Source organism: Protopterus annectens, chromosome 16.part0, assembly GCF_019279795.1.
Source record: "Protopterus annectens isolate FY-2018-M chromosome 16.part0, PAN1.0, whole genome shotgun sequence".
Classification (NCBI taxonomy): Eukaryota; Metazoa; Chordata; order Ceratodontiformes; family Protopteridae; genus Protopterus; species Protopterus annectens.
Window position 1 is genome coordinate 641,842,445 of NC_056750.1, and position 18,332 is coordinate 641,860,776.

The following is an 18,332-nucleotide window of genomic DNA, read 5'->3' on the forward strand; positions in this document are numbered from 1 at the left end:
CCATTGATTTATTTTACCATTTTAACCTTTTTTCATTTTGCAACACTTTTATTAAAACTGAATTAAATGAAACACTACAGAGTAGCCAGCTTCAGACAGTAACACTTTCCAAGGACATCATTTAAAAGATGACGATTTTTTTCTTTATACTTGGGAAATGCAATTATTTTTCTTTTATCACAGTTTCAATTTATGATGATGTAAATGTTGAAGGAATCATTCAGGTTTCACAATAATAACATGAAGACAAAAGGCAGCTTATTATATAATTTTATACCCCGTACTTACAAATTTGAGAATAAATGCATTATTTTGTAATGGGAACAGAGCTTGTTACTGGTGATGACCAAATCTTACGCCATTTGCATTGTCTGCACTTAGTTCTTTAGTTCCAGGAACAGAACTAACTCAATTATCTTAAAAGCTGTTGTGTAATGTATTTGTCACTATTTTGTATTACTGATATTTATTTTTAGTATTAGGTTCCCTGATATGGTGTTAGGTCCCCCAGCAGTGTATTCTTAACATAGACATTCAAACAGAACTGAATCAGCCATTGGTTTACAGACCAGGTAGTGGTCACATTTACGCAGCCTATACCAAAATACATAAAAGTATTTGTTAAAAACAGTTTGTAGCGGTGAGCAAATAAAGACTCCAAAAAACAAACAAGTGTAGAAACGGAGAAAAAAATGGCAATAGAGTTCTTTCTTTCTGGAAAACGTTTATTTACCAGACCACGGACCACTCAGTAAATTGGATAGATAAACACAATCAATCGTAAAACATAAACGCTATTGAGCCCTTGCGTTTTCGTCTGCTGTATTGAGACTTCGTCAGATGAATACTTTATTACCATTTAATTTCCCTTTATATAGACTACATAATCATTTAATTAATGAACACAACTCAATTCAATTAACTTAATTAAAATCCCATTGCATACTTTCTTTATAGAAGTGTGCTTCACTATTCACTTAAAAACACCAGTTGTACAACATTTAAAAACTCTTCATTTTATAACATGTTTAAAATAAGTGAAGTTAATTTCCATAAGATTAATATAAACTAATTTCTTTCACAGATTAAGGGACTAAATACCAGAATATACATATATACAAGACAATTCACTTTGTGGTGTTCAGCTGCCATCTAGTGGAGATTCATATGTATTTAACATGCTGGACCATAAATTAAAAAATCATAGGAAAGTTCCTTATGTTAAAAAATAAAGTTTCATATTATTATTATTAATGAAAATAATTTATAAAAATACCCTTACATCAAATAGATTGTTAATAATGTTATCAAAAAATGTTGCTAAATCAAGTTAATGTACTTTCTTACAATAATACCAATTATAATTTCATTATAATTTAGCTGCCCTTAATTTCAAGACTGGCAATATACTAGTATATTTATTCAGCCCAGGTGGGTTGTATGCTTCTAGTGTTACCTGCCACCAGAGCTCCCTATATTCTACTTTTTCCTCCCAAGAGCCCCCTCATGTCTTTTTGGGTATGTTCCAACACGGTAAACTTGAATGTGGCTCCTGTGCATTCCTTACTATGTTTGAATAGGGCATTAGTATCCTTACAATTCTTAATGTCATTAAGATGTTCATAGATTCTTCTTTTGAGTTTTCTTTCGGTTTTCCCTATATAGAAAGAATCACAGATCCCACAGATGGCCATATAAACTAGCCCCATAGATTCACAATTATAATAATTCTTATTATTAGTAATCACTCTATTCCTACTTGTAATATGTAACCTGTCGGTGTTGGAAATATATGGACATTGGGCACATCTACCACATTTATATGTACCCATCTTCCTTGCCCCTTGTGGAGCCCCATTTTTCTTGCTTTCTAAAATGTTTCTAATACTTTGGGCATTTTTGTACACTATTTTGCAAATCCTTCCAATTTATCTATATCAGTTATGTCAATAAATCTACCCCATTCCTTGAAAAATATTCTTCTAATGTTGTTATTCATAGCATTATATTCTAAGTTTAGGGCTAGTTGGAAATTCTCTTGATTTACTCTTTTGTCTTTAGATTCCATCTTTTCTAAATCAGTAATTTTCACTATAGGGCCATCTGTGGGATCTGTGACTGGTTAGGAAGCCATGAGGATGCCAAATGGGTGCCATTATCCTCCTTAGGTATCCCTGATATGACTGGCTGCTTCCAGAAGAATGGCATACTACCTGACCTCAAGACTTTATTCATAACCAGCATCATGCCAAATGACATCTCACACTGCAGTATAATGTAAAACTCCAAGGGATGTCCATCCAGTCCTGGAATCTTTTTCGCTACCTGGGCTTTAAAAACCTCCTGCGATGCCTCTTTTGTAAATGACTTCATGAAGTGGTCACTGTGTTCCCATGATATCCCTGATGGCCATCCCATCCAGAAAGGATCTTATCCTAGTTATGTGATCGTCTGGTGGGGGCTTATATAACACCTTATAAACTGTTTCTAAAACACCCCAACCAGTGTTTCCACTTAGCCTGTACATATGTTTACAAAACCTCTCCAACAGCTCTTTGAGCCATTCCATTGCTCCAAGATCTCATTCTCATTTCATTCTGTCAGGCCCTCTTAACTTGATTAAACCCAGAGTCTGTATAGTAACAGGTGGTGAACCTCCAGTGGGTATTCAGCTATCCCTGGTCTTCTGCCAGAATGGCACCATCTGAGAAACTCAGGGGAAGCAAATCTAATGCACAGATAAAATATATTTGTTCTCAAGTAATACATTCCTTAGCTAATTTGCACATCAACTGGTATCTTGTACAGTAACTTGTTTCTGTCACCATGCAGTCCTGAGACATTGTGGTACCTCCCACTTTCCTCAACCACCCTGCACTTCAGAGGGATGAATTTTTTTCTCTGTAACAACTACTAGTGCGAGACAGAACCTTATTAATGCTATTGTACTACTGTCCCAGCCTCCCTTTTGTATGGCATATCTCCCCTGGCTCGCTACCACTTAGGGTTATATTTGCAGTGACAGCTGTAAGCCAGTAAAATACTGACCATCTCCTTTTCACCTACCTTTCTCATCACTACAATACTAACCCTTTTCTGTATCTCATGTTTATGATAACACTCTCTGCCTCTGTTGAGTGGGTTACTGCAGGCAAAGACATTGGAATCCCAACAAAATATGAAACACCTGAAAACAAAAAAATGGGAGATGAAATGATGCCAATGATTGTGTAAGACTGATTAATTAATTTATGTTGGGTAAGAGTTTACATAGCTTTATTATGCTTGGTTTAGGTATTCTGAAGAAGTCCAGATACCAGGGCGAAAACCACTTAATTTTGCGTAATAAACCAGTGTGTTGATCATCATTTCGGCTCCTGGTTTGTTGTTTTCAGGAAAAGAAATTGGGGATGTGCTTGTTTTACATGACGAAATATCGCTTAACCTGATTAACAAATCAAAAAATACATTTTTGTAACTTAACTAGCTAGTAAACACAGCATGACAAACTACATCTGCTTCTAAATACTGACAGTAAATGATGTTACAAGCTACTGACGTTGGACAAAATAAAACACAGTAAATTAATAAGCAAATTGCCAGCTGAGTTTACTTAAACCATGCTTTTGACTCAATGTATTCACCACCATTCCAAGCTCAGCAGAAAAACCCTAGACTCACACTTTTTTATGAAAAGAAAAAAATACCCTAAATATCAGGTTAACTTCTGTTAAAGTTTTCACAAGTCCTAGCACTTACTCATAAAGTTAAACTGTGTGAGTAAACAAGCCCTATTAGTATTTATTCTAACCAATTTCTGAATTGTTGCTGCCTTCTTTAATTGCAGTTTGCACCTAAATGTTAAAAAAATGGCTCTATTTTCTTGCATTTGGCATTAACTTGTTAGAACTCTCTCATTTATTAAGTTTAGAATTCACACCACTCTCACTAGTAGAATTGGAACAGTCAAATGATTGCAAATAGTTGTGTGACCTACTGTTACAATGAGGGCTTTAACACTTGGGGGAAGAAATAATTTGTTGCAGCACGATACAATATGCAAAAACTGATTCCTTTAGTTCAACTTGCTTTACTTACTGGAACAAATATGCGTCCCTGTTATTTATTTATTTTTTTGTTTCCAACAGCAGTTTTGTTTGCTGCACAGTCTTACAGATCATGATTTTTTAGAGGTAAAAATCTCTAACAACATAAGCAGAAAATCTGATTGTAATACGCTTGCAATCCAATTCCTTCTATTTTGTCGAGGACTAAAACTCTCAAAGCACTATTTCAGTCTGAATCCTCTGGGGCTAATACCAGTTAATTCAACCAGGAATGAAAAAAGGGCCACACACTCCCATTTCTCCAGCCTGTTTAGATCCCACTAATCTATTGTTCTTACAGTGATCATTATCTTCAGATTCAAATAACCTGGCTCTAGTTGTTTTGATCTGTATTAACTGCTAGTGGGCAGCTGACATACAGCCCTGTAATTCATGGACCTAGGCAGACAGACTATATAATGCCCTTTTTGTTACGTCAGTCTTGGCTGAAGCTTGCTATACGGAAGAGGTCAAACTGGCCTTTATATTAAAAATTTCAGCCATTACCCCTAATAAGAATATGTCCTCAGCTTGTGTGCCAGCATTTGTCTTTTGTCCTTGAACTTGAACTGATAGTATGGGTGCAAACTCTTCCCTTCCATTTAGCTAAGTCTTCAGCAAAATCTTCACTTTTGTTATCTTCCTTTTGAGTAAATTTCACCATCAAATTTTATACCACTCCACTTAAACATCCTGTTTTTTTTCTGATGAACGCTTCCACAGACCCTCAGTGACATATTAATTTTATTTGTATTAGCATGGGACAAAGCTCCAGCTTTCCACTGCTAATGACAAAATATATTTCAAATTACATTTGTTTTATTGGTGAAATTTTGGGAGCTACTTGTGTGCTTTAATCCTGTTGTTTTTCAGTACTGTACCTAGTCATGCTGTCTTGTTAAATATCCTGTACGTAATTAAGACAGTCACAGCTTAATAAGCTCTATTTAGATTTTTTGGTGTGCAGTTTGTGAAAAGTAAACAACTGACATACTGCTGAAGGAATGTCTACATTTTGTTTTTGACTGTGACAAGACTTTTTGTTCCCTAACACCGGTACTGCCACATCTAAAAATGATCTCTCCCAGGATATAACTTTATAGAGAAAAGCCCACAGAATATAAGGTTCAGGGAATGTGTGTGTGTGTGTGTGTGTGTGTGTGTGTGTGTGTGTGTGTGTGTGTGTGTGTGTGTGTGTGTGTGTGTGAATAATCTAAATAATACCACACAATATGGCAGACTGATGCAAGAAAATGTAATGCTGTCTGAATAAAATTCATCACAGACTTTTATAAGCATTACTGGAAATAATAAATTCATATATAATATACTGCAAACTGTATCTAGGATCTGGACATTGCCTTCACATTACATCTTATTCCAGCAAACCACTTACTGTGTTTGCATTGTCAGTGCTTGGGTAAGAGATGAGAATATCTGGTTAGCATCTGCAGCTTATTAATCTTACAAAAGGTTCTCACCAGTTTGCTCAAACGTCCTGTCCAGGTTCATTCTAGCCATACGTTCCTCCATACTGGGGTAGCAGGCACTGGTCGCCATTTTGCTCTGCAGTAGAAAATATGATGGGAGAACACAATGCAGTGTGTTAGTGCACAGATGTATTTATACCTCTGAATAACTATTAAACTATAACAGCAGTAACCCACAAATGGATTGTGTGGGATCAATATATCATTATACCTCCTGCCCCAGTTTTGTGATATGCAAATATGTTTCATTGATCCATCACTTGCACCCACTCACCAGCTTACTAACAGTTCCTCATCTTCTAGTAACCAGGGAATGGCATCTGCTTAATCCAGTAAAGTGTGGACATCTGAAAGGCTGCTAGTCCATCAATGGAAAGGAAAGCTGGCCTCCTGCTCTAGATTTCTACCTAAAGCAAGCATACCTGTCACCAGCACCCACGTATGCTAAAATGTATTCAAATGTATATCACCTTCTGCTGTCTCCGGATAACAGGTATACAAGCCCCCTCTCCCTTGTCTCAACTTGGTATGAGGAAGAGGTCAGGTGCCACAGTCTGAACTTGAAACTATGCATCACAGCATTATTTCAGGTGCATAGTAACATATTTTCACCCAGCACTTCTGCTCTTAATACTGTTTAAGATTTTTAAAGGATTATCTTCCTTCTCGTTGCAGAAAGGGGGATTTTTTACAGCTACGGCTGCGTTCTGGCCAGTGGTATGCCATGTATTTCTGTCTCTCTCCAGGACCCCAGCATGGGTGGGACATACCCTGGACATTTCTCTTTGCTGGATGGGTCGCATCTCTCTTGATAGGAAGAACAGTTTAAAGACACATACATTTTTATTACAACTGATGTCAAAGACCTCTATACTACTATACCTCATCAATTAGGTTTAGACTGGTTCACTGAATTTTTATTTCAGAAAGGCATCCCACAAGATAACATTAATCTTTATGAGAGCCATTTAGAAACTGTATTAAATAATAACTTAATAATGTTTGAAGGTCAACTATTTTTACAACAAAAAGGAGTAGCAATGGGTTCTGCATGTGGGGGACTTTTTGCGAATATTGTTTTGCTCCAATGGGAAAAGAAGTACCTATTTAATACAGAATTCAAGAGGTCACGCAGGTTTTACACCAGATTTCTGGATGACATTTTTATTCTGTGGGATGATGATACAGAGAAAAACAGGTCCTTTTTTTTTTTTTTTTTTTTTTTAGAGTAGATTAATAACAGCACCAATTTTTTGAAGTTTTCATGTGAAACTAATGACAAACATATAGCATATTTGGATGTTTGGTTAATGAAGGATATTGTAAATAAGAGGTTAGTGTCTAAAATCATAGGAAGCCCACTTATTCCAACAGTTTCTTAGATTTTATTAGTGCACATCCACTAGTACAAAAGAGGGCTGTTGTTAAAGGACAGTTCGTGAGAGCTGCACATATGATTACAGTTGAAACTTTTTGGGACGAATGTGCATTTTTGAAAGAAATGCTCCAGAAGAGGTTATCTGACTAGTTTTACAGATAATTTAATGTTGGAAGTTATGAACAAAAGAGAACGGAAATATTTTACTCCAATTTTAGGTAATACAGAGGTTATAATAAGACATAATTCTAACACTAATATAAACGCTAATCTTACTGTGGTAAATACTGAGGAACAATCAAAAAAAGTTCAGGAGTTCATTCATTACTATGTACACTGTGGATAGTAATTGCAATAAATACATACTTGAAAAAACTTCTCTCTTTTAACTGATAGGACGTGCTGGAGGGATAGATTCCTGTCCCAGAGACTTCCCATGCTTTGGAACAAGATCCCAATCTACATTAGGCAGAGCTCCTTGCTAACACTCTTCAAAAGAAATCTTGACGAGTGGAAGGGAAACAGAAAGTTTACCTTGGGGATCACTTCAGTGGCTCTGCTGGACAGAGGCACAGGGAACTAATCTAAGGGGGCGGCGAAAGCCAACACATTCTGGCTAGGCTTATATATGCCTTTGGGCAGATAGCCTAGTACCTACCTATGAACCTATGATGGCAGCTATATTAAAGAGACTGTGGGCCAGAGACCACTTGTTTATAAGAGGAAGAAATCTAAAAAGCATCCTAGAAACAGAAAATAAACCAGGGGTAATTTTATGGATATGAGAAAATGTGGCCATTGTGCATATTGTAAATATATCCATGTGAATGATCAAGTTATTAACAGTATATTAATTACACTTTTAGGTAATTTTAATTGTGAAACAAAGGGGATGGTTTATGTGGCACTGTGTAGGTCATGTTCTAGGTTTTAGATAGGAAAAACAGACTGTAAGCTAAAGGAAAGAGTATATGAACACCAGTAAGAAATTAAGAAAAAGAAAGAAACTAATGCCCTTTATAAACATGTACAGGTTAACCCGGGACATGACTATGAGTTTATTATACTTGAAAAAATACCACCCAATAAGAGAGGGGACTATGGACCCTAATTTTAGAGAAAAGGGAGTTGTAATGTGCTGCATTTTTGTGAGAACCACTGGCCTGTGTTAAATGATCAGGTATTGAAAGATTGTCTTTTGCAGTACAAAACACTCATAAGATAAAGTAATATATACCTATAACACAATGAAAATTTGTAATGTTTGTATATATTTATACATATATTTTTTACTGATAAATATATTTAATTTATACTATTTTACTATTTAACTATTTATCTATTTAATGTTTGAGTAGTAATATTAAGATATTGACTTTGAATAAGTTTTCCAATAGTCCAACACATTTTATATATTTTATTTGGTGTTTTAATGACTTCTGAGTAACATGTTATTTAGATATTTATTTTTCCTCTGTGATTCAAGTTGATGGTAGTGGTGTTTTTATAAGATACTGGTGCTTTAAATAATACAGTCTAAGATTTAGGTGCGTTTTGTCATGAGATCCAATATATTTAATTTATGGTTTATACAAAAAAGGCTGTCTTTAATTGTAATATATAAACATATATATCGTATATATTGTAATATAGCCTAGACTTAGGATCCAGTGATGCTGGCCAATCAATTGAAACTTGAGTTCGTTTTTTTTTTTTTTTTTTTTTTTTTTTGGGAATTAGCTTGGAATCAATTAAATGTCTAGTCCCACCTCTGCCAGTTTGACAGACGAAAGGTTGATAATGATTTGAAACCAAAAGTCCGCCAGGATGTTAGACCTTTGCTCTTTAACTTGTAGAATTAGGATAAAACTCCAGTACTACAGAGGAAATAAAAGGCAAATAAGTAGATATATACGCATTTCAGAATTGAAGAACCTGTAGCTGTAAGGCAGCAAAATTATCGATGTGTTACCATGAAGACTGACTTAAAGAAGAGACCAGCGAACTGCAACTCTGACTATTTAGACTGTGGAAGCATGGCTCTTGTACTTTTAACCAGGAAACATATAACCATACCAACAGATTTCCTGTCAAAAGGCAAACCCTTGCAAATTTAGTGCTAAAAAGTAAGCTCTTAAATCACAGGCTACTAGAAGGTGAAATTCGCAAGAGGAGAACACCAACGACATGACTGTTGACAAGATACAATTCGAAACTCACCATACAAAGGATTTACAGCTAAAAATTACGAACTTTACATGCAGGAACTAGAAGAAAGTTGCCAAGCAGAGAAACACCAACTAAGTAACTGTTGACAGAAAACAATATGAGCAACAGAAACTTAGATAGGGTCTATATGCTTAGAAATAGTAAAACAACAAAAGGAAAACAGGGAGGGAGAAACTATCAAAAAGGACAATACTGAAAAAAAAAGGAAAATGGAGTATATAACCAAGTTAGCTAAATAAAACTTAAAATATGGGTTTTTTTGCCATGTCAACAAGGCTGATCATCAAACCCCAGAATACCTAAATGTTGAACGTTCACAAAAGGGATTTTTGGCTGTAGTCAGGAATTTGCCTTTTCCTCCACTATATTGCGATCTCGGAGTTGGTATGTTTAAGTAGAGGGTGTGAGGGGGCACACTTCATTGTGTCTGTTGGTTTGTTTTATTTTTTGTTGGCCCAGCGATTTTCTTCCCTGGGGGAAAAAATTGCTTTTGTGGCCATTCGACATTTAGGTATTTCGGTGTACATGTGTCAATGTAAGGGCATTTGCAGGACAGCCCTGTTAGCATGGTAATATAGACACAAAAATATATTGTATCAATCACCAGTATGTTGCTTTCCTCCACTTTAACCTCTAGCGCATTCCATTTTAATCTCTAGGCCATTTAACCTAAGCTCTGACCCTGATGCTCTTTTGTATTCTTCAAGGGGTAGTGTTCTTTCTCCTTTCCGACATCATAAATGATATCTTTCCTTATACAGATTATTACTCCACCTCCATCCCTTCTTGCTCTGTCTTTCCTGACCAATCTATACACAGGCACTTCCATGTCCCACCCACTGTTGTCACTGGTCCATATTTCCGTAATACCAACAAATCCCACCCTTCCCTTCTGCACTACTGCTTGCACCTTCCCATCTTCATGTACTACACAGTAATTACCCACTCTTTCTCTGAATAACTCGTAGTTGTACATCTGCTGTTCTGCGCCTGTTTTTAATTCATCTCTGCTGCTTGAGTAGCTGCTCCTCTCTTCTGTTTCTATGATACATCCCCTCCTTTCCATCTTAGCATAAAAAAAACATCATTTTCTTTCTTTCTTTCTTTTTTAAGGTGACAATTTTGAGCTGTACCTTTTCAATTCAGCTCTTATCTTTCCTGTCATAGCTGGAGTAATCTAGTTGCTATGCCTGTTCTTCCTTATCCTCCTACCAGTCGCAAACCTGTCTCCCTTTCCAGTGCTGCAGGCAGTTATACTCCTTAATCTACTCCTTCTTCAGTATTGTGGCTGCTGGACAGGTAACACTTAAAACGGTTACCTCCAACTCCTAAACCTGGAATCTCTCAGCCACCTCACCTTCCCATTAGCTATCACTTCAATTGTTTCTTCTGGCTAGTCACTGGTACCCACATGTATCATAACATGCATCCATCCCCTTTCCTTGGTGATGACTCTTGTCACCACCTCCCACATCTTACTACGTCTAAGACCAGAGACCACATCATTGTAACATAGTTTCTTATCTTCCTTGCCACTACTCTTAATCCCACTGATAAATGCATTTCCAAGTATTAAAACCTTCTTCTCTACTCCTGCTATGATTCTTATCTTCCTTACTTCCTACCACTTGCCATTACTCCTTCCGTATTATCAACACTTCCCCTTCAATTTCACCATTGTCAATCATCCTCATTGTGTGTAGTGAATTTCTCCCTTCCTGGGCTACAAAAGGTCCATTTGCCATTCATTCTCTGTACTTCTTTCTCCACTATTCAGTCCCTTTCACCCTCTGTCCCTCCCAGCTGGCTAAGCATGACCCCCCCAACCATCCTTCTTCCTGTGTTGGCTTCTACCTGGCCACATCTAGATTTGTCTCACCATAATCACTTGTTACTAGTGTCTGCAGCTGTCCTTCCACCTTGTCTTTCTTTCTTCTTCTTTCCTTCTCTTCTCTTTTATGGCTGCATCTTCCACTTCCTCCCTTCACTTTGCTCTGTTCCAACCACTCGCTTGTTCTCTTCAGATAATGGCTGCACACTCACTACCATCATCTGCCTTTTCCCGCCCCATCCTGCCTACTAGCCTCTTACTGCATCCTCTTCTCCTGTTCCACTTTGCCTTTTGTCGCCTACCTAACAAGTCCATTACCATCTTTAGTTCTCATATATTCTAGTGAATTTCCTCCACTCTACTGCAGACATCACATCATTTCTCACCCAAACATCCCCGATTCCCCAATGAGACAAATGCCACACATCCTGAGAAACTCACAAAGCTCTCCTTTATGTTGTCTCATTCCTGTATCCCCACTTTTCTTCATCATCATCATCACTATTTTTACTACTACTACTATTTTTACTTACACAGGCATATTTCTGTTAGTACCCGGCAAGGCCTTTTACCTAAAATTACTACATCGGCGTATTATTTTGTCAAAGTCAGTCAGTCCTCATTCAGTGCCTGTGAGTACATGGTGGGAGAGATGGATACAATGGAAATAAACATAACCCTAATGTGATAATACTAACCACTGTCAGACAGTAGTGGTACTCTGGCACATACAGCATGCACATTCAATTCATATTTCCATTTTTTCTAAGATTGTCTTGCAACTTTTAAAATAGAAATCAGCCATATCATTTTCTCCATCTAACTAGCTGCAAAATGTAGTACTTGCAGTGCTCTCCAGATACACAGCCTGTGAAGTGGGTGGTCTTCATCCACCTGGTCTAATAGACAAAAGGTAACACTGTGTCATACAAATTAAAATGAATATATATATAGGCTTATAGGTGATTACTAGGCTAACATCTCTAGGGGCCATTTTAAGCCTTGCCATGCTTTCCCAAATGTATAAGACATGATTTGAAATCCAGGGTAATTTTTAAGGGTTGGTCATTGGCTTGTACAATGGGTTACATTTACAGGCTGCCTCTGTTCATATGAAGCATATCTGACAGACTACGTGTAAATTTCTGAATCCCCATTCACTGGTCCATGTTAAACTTGAATTTGGTTAAGGAAAAACTCTACTTCACATGGATGAGAAGCCTGTTCCAGAGAAAGAGTACTCTCTGAGATACATACCTATCCCACCAACATATCCCGTTTACGTTACAGGCATTTTTGATGCTATTAGATTTCTAGATGTGCAACAGGTCCATCACAGCGAGATTAGATGATGTTTTGTAGGCCGGGTACAGATCACCTCCCAGCAGTCTGTAGGAGACTGAGTACAGGGATAGGGCTTTGAGACTGTCCCCATAGGGCATATTGTTTAATGCCCTGTATTATTTTTGTGTTGAACCCTTGTGGACACTTCACTTGTAAAGGCCTGGTCAGATACATATTGAAGGGTTTGTCATACTCAGTGATTGGCCTGATGATGGTCAAATATAGGGGAACAGTGACATCCTTGGCCCTAGATGCCATACCCTTTCTTATAAGTTGTGCAGTACTGAATGATTTTCTCTCCACAGTACACATGTGATTATCAACGGCCAGGTTACCAAGTACATACCCAAATCCCTGACCAATGGGTCTACTGTTAGGGTTGTATTATCAATGTAATAATTTCCAGGGGTAGCCATCACTCCAAAGAATACTATTATGCATTTCTTTGTATTGAGTTTTATACTTTGGCTCTGGCATCAGTTATTTGTTTGGGTCAGGTCTTCTTGCAGGGTATTTGTTTCTTTGGCGGATTCGATGACTGTGCCTAGTTTCCAGTTATCTTCAGACTTGGTCAGCTAGAAACCCCTCACATCTGCCTTGACTTTAGTGAAGTAGATGACAAAAAGAAGAGGCTCCAGCACTAAGCCCTGAGAGACTCTGCTAGTGACAGGTCTCTTTGTGGAGGTAGATTCCCATATCCTAACATCTTGTGTCCTATCTGTAAGTCAGCTAGCTATCTTTTGGGTGATATATGGGGTTATGCCTAATTTAGTGAGTTTATCTACAATGCCTGAATTACGTATTATGTTGAATGCTTCGGCCAGGTCAAGGTAGGCAATACACACTGTTCTGCCTTTGCCCAAGGATTTACTGAACTTCAAGAAGAAGTCCACTAGGGTGAGAAGTCATGACTTTCCCTTGACGAAAAGAAAATGTTTCCTTCAACATTGTTTATCATTTCCATGACAATTCTTTCCATAGTTCTGCATATAACACTAGTCAGACCTATGGGTCAAGTTTCATGTTATTTATTAGCAGGGACCATAGATGCAGTGTTTCTGGCCTTAGAAAGTACACTGAGGACCTACTCTCTTGTAATAGTTGGGGGAGTTATGGCTAGGGTTACCACCTGTCCCACTTTGCGAGGGACAGTCCCTCTTTGGGCAGTTGTGTCCTGGCAAAAAATTGTAAAAATGGCAAATGTCCTGAGATTTTAGGACAAAATTATTTCCTATATTTTATGTAATAGTTGCATAAAACAGTTATTCTGTATCTAAAATACCTAAATGTTATAAGAAACAGAATAATCAACTAAAATGTTACAAGAATAAGCTTTTATTTAGGCAAAAAAGTTAAGTTATATCCTTTGTACTGACCGTGGGTATGTGTCGGCCTGTAAAATCTGATGTTTGTACCAAAAATGTCCCACTTTGGCCATGTGAAAAGGTGGCAACCCTAGTTATGGCTGATGCTACTTCCTGACAGGTGACTGATGAGGACAGGGGGCGAAAATTGCAGTTAAATTTGTTGGCCAGTAGATTTTATATGTCCTCTGGCTCACTACAGGCGGTTCCATTCACAATTAGTTCAGCACATCGTTGTGTGTTCCTTCGAAGTTGTGGACAGAGTTGAAGAAAGCCTTGTGGTTGCCCTTTCCCTAGAAGGCTATTTTTACCTCAGATTTGGCTTTGGTTGACTTGATTAGTCCCCTGAGTTGGTTGTTTAAACTAAGGAGGAAAATATTACCTTGCTGGGCATAGCCGTTCCTACATTTGGCCATGATCTTCTTTCTGTTGCTATATGACCTATTGATGTGTGCTGACTTGTTTTTTAAGGGGATCCTATGCTTATTTTGGGTAGGTACAACTGTTTCTATGCATTACATAACTGTACACGGTTTCTGTGAACAGTTCTACATAGGCGGCAATTTTCTCAAGGTATGGTGGGCTTGGAATTTTGTTATGACATTGTTAATAGTGTGAAGTTATAAAATAACTTAAAAGTTCCAGGGCTAGCAGAGGTTCTGGGTTTAATTTTTATTTCAAAGGGCACCACTTTATGATCCAGCCTGACTACTAAGGGCATTACAGAGGTGCAACATTCCCCCATGTTTTTGAGGAACATGTTAATAATGTTAATACCCCTAGTGGCCATATAGACCAGCTGGTCCAGGGTGTTTGTGTTGATAAAAGTGCATGAATCTCTGGGCCTGCATGTCTGAGGTTATGTATGATTCCTAGTTTATATAGGGGTGGTTAACATTGCCTGTGAATATGGTATTGGGCTCAATGGAAACAGTCTCCAGTACATTTAAGTGTGGTATATGAGCTTCATGTGTTATAAAGGGGATCTACAGGTTGTCAAGATACGGTGTGGGACTTTGTTTATAGGTAGCTGGATGTGGAGAAGCTTAAGGACATCACACTGTTTGACCAGCTTTGTGGCATGTTTGTGTCTGATGTAAACTGAGACTCCACCACATTTTGTCCTTTCCTGTGCAATAGATGGCTTAAATGTCTGGAAACCATTATAGCCCTGCACTGCAATTTGCTGCTTTAAACTATGTCTCAGTAACTGCACAGACATCAATGTTCTCCAGGGAGAGGAGGCGGGAGTGCAGTTTCTCATTAAGAGTCTTGGCATTGAGAAGCACATCTTTAGATTATCTTAAGTAAGTTTAGTTATGTTTGAAGGTTTATCAGGTTGGCAGTTCCTGAAAAAAGAAACCATAGGGGTAGTCAAAGTTTTAGCCAATATTTGAAAGTCTAGAGAGGACAGGTGCAGACCATCCTTTGCAGCAGCACAGTCCGTCAACCATATCCTCCCAGGCAGACAAATATTGTACCCCTTCAAATGACACTAGGAACTAAGTCAATTATGGAAGTCTATTATTTTCTGTTCCTATCTATGGTATTATCCTTAGAGAAAGTAGAAAGTATGCTGTTCATGCTGATGATGGGCTACATTAGCAAACAGGTCAGAGGGGACAGATCAACACAGTTGCTGTATGTAGACAATGTGGCATTACAAGCAGACTCTGAGCTACAACTTCAGCAAAGGACAGGAGAATGGAATGCAAAACTGAAGGCACATGGGATGAAATTAAGCACAGATAAGATGGTAGTAATGGCGGCAAACTGGGGAAATCAGAAGAAGCTGAGAATAGAGATAGAAGGGAAGATAGTGGAACAGGCAAACAGCTTCAGGTATCTAGGAGGGGTGGTTGAGGAGAAGGGAAGTCTGAATGAAGAGGTCAAAGCTAGAAATAGAGGGGCTTCAGCCAACTGGCATAGAGTGTTAGGTGCAGTCTTAATGACAGAAGAATGCCAAAGCAGCTGTAAAGCAAGGTATACAAGACAGTCGTGCGACCAGTACTACTGCATGGTAAAACCTGGGCAGTGAAGGCTGAACAGCTGAAGAAGCTGGAGGTGATGCAAATGAAGTGCCTGAGAAGGGTGGTAGAATGCACACTGTGGGACAGACGAAGAAATGAGGATAGAAGAGCAGAAACCAAAGTAGCTCCAATTGCAGAAAAGATCAAAGAGAACAGATTACTGTGGTTTGGACATATGTGCAGAAAAGCAGAAGACAATCTGGTGAGGAAGATTTGGGACAGACAAGAAGAAGGTAAGAGGAAGCAAGGACATCCAGCAAAGAGGTGGAAGGATTGCGTGAAAGAAGATCTGCGACAGTCAGGCATGAGTGTTGAAGAAGGTTGGAGTATGGCACTGAATAGAGAGAGTTGGCGACAGCTGACACGATACCCCGACCCCATGTAAAAAAAAAATGGGAAAAGTGGAGCTGATGATGATCCTTAAAGAAAGTAGAATGCTCCCCAGTGCTAGGCAGGCTACCACCCTGGGAAACACAGTCTGTTTCTCTTCATAGAGTCTAAGGATTATGACTGAGTCAGACTAGTATCTGTAGTCTAACGATGTTAATGTTTGCATAATCTGGCGGATTGTGACACCTGATAGGCAACTGACCATATCTCTTTACTCAGTTTGGTAAGTGGGACATCTGTGTGTCTCACAATGGATTCTCCTATGACCAAAATACTAGGTTGTGTGGTGGTATGCCTTTACATGGTTACAGGTTGAGTTACCCTGTGATGTGGCTGTACATGTTGTGGTGGATGTTTTTGTATATTGCTTATATGTTGCTGAAGATACTTATTGTACATGTATCATTTGGGAGCCACTGAGGTTTAGAAAGATTACATTTAAAAGCCACAGCATATGCGGGTCTATTTGTCTTTCTTATCCATTCTATGTGTAGTGTGTGTCTGTTATAGAAATCCTGTTGGTATTTTTATTGTTAGTGAGAGAGTCTTGCCTCCACTAACATTGTGCAACTATGTCTCTCACGTATCATATCAGTTTGCTTTAGAATTAGGTAGCTGTCGCTACACATGACACAGTTGCTAAATTGTCTCAACATGCCCGAATCCACCATGATGAATGCAGAGATAGTAGGATAATACACATCCTTAGTTACAGATCCTATTTACGTGTTTTACAAGCAGATGGTACAAGAGGGGTTTAGAGCTGGGTAGCTAAGATGCCTTAAGAGTACAGACTACAAAAAACTCGTACAGCTGTGCTCCACAATGCATAAACTAGCTGCTCTATGTGCAACTAAGTACTGGGAAGACTTCAGGGGACGGTTGTATTGCAATTTTTCAATTAAAAGTGCCTATGCCTATATAGGGTACTGACAAACACTGCTCTGTAATGAGCAGTGTTGTACAAATGAGCCAAATTTATACAGGCACAGAAACTGACTAAACAGTCAAATGGCCCTGTGGTCAATCCCCAAATTACACTTAAAACTGACCTGAGTGATACCCAGTCTCAGAACGAGATCAGACTATTCTCAGCTGCCAGTAGTGTGCAGACCTAATCCTTCTTAATATAAAATCAACTCTGTGTATAGTGTCAAGTAGTTGATTTAGTTTTTTATGAAAGGGAATATTACTACTCTGTAAATGTTGAGACATGGATCTAGATATACAAGTTATAGTTACACCTATTAACTATGACAGAGTCGTTATTGTGCTGCAACAGTTATAATGAACATACTTATGTTATTTATTTTTTCATTGTCTCAATACTATTTTAATAATTACTTTTTTATGAGACGACTCCACTGATAGGTTGTAAATATTGTCCAGATATGCTATGGGATGTCTTCATTTTACTTTTTGATGTTTCATGGCTTTCTTCATTCAACTTCATTTGTTTTAAAATTAGTAACTATTTGGTGCATGTTTTGATGTTTTTAAAGTTTAGTTTTCCTAATATTCAATTTATAAGTGATTAGTCTATTGATAGGCTTTAAATATGGTCATGCTATGTGATGCCTCACTCCATTATTATTTTTTATGGTGAGTTATGGCTTTTAGATTTAAATCACGAGCATCATTTAGTGTTTTTTATATATAATAATATTTTTTGGAGTTGTCCCGCTATGTATGCAGCAATGTGTGTTTAATAATCTTTATACGCTGCATATGTAGCGTGGGCAAGATCTTAATTGATCTGATTATGAGCAAATATTTTGATAGGGTCTGTAAATGAGATTTTATTGCTTTTAAAGTAATTATATGCATAAGTATGCTACGAATGTAGCGTGCTTGCTTTGGTTTATCTGCCGTTTTATTGGATAAAGTACTTGACCAATGATGAGCTTGCCTTTTGTATTTAAACATGAACAGAGAAGTGTTTTTTGAAAGTCTGAGGAAGCCTACGGGTGAAAGCGCTAACTTCAATAAAAGCTTTTACAGTGTGACCTACGTGTTTTCGCACTATCTTATTGTTGTGGTATTGAAGAAATCGTTTTGTTCATCTAGAATCTGTGAGTGCCTTCAGGTTCCCACACAAACGTATATGCTTGGACTTGATACAATAAATAATACAACAATATTACAGCAGCCATCTTAAGCTGTAATTCGA

At 37.9% G+C, this 18,332-nt stretch overlaps 1 protein-coding gene across 3 annotated transcripts in view; it reads right to left on the bottom strand.

Moving 5' to 3' along the window:
- LOC122790867 (receptor-interacting serine/threonine-protein kinase 3-like) overlaps positions 1–18,332 on the bottom strand; it is a 652,441-nt gene that overhangs the window by 166,954 nt on the left and 467,155 nt on the right. For all 3 annotated transcript variants that reach the window (XM_044058527.1, XM_044058528.1, XM_044058529.1), the window contains one exon: positions 5,588–5,672. In XM_044058527.1, coding sequence (XP_043914462.1) covers positions 5,588–5,672 — 85 coding nt within the window. The remainder of the gene's footprint in view (positions 1–5,587; positions 5,673–18,332) is intronic.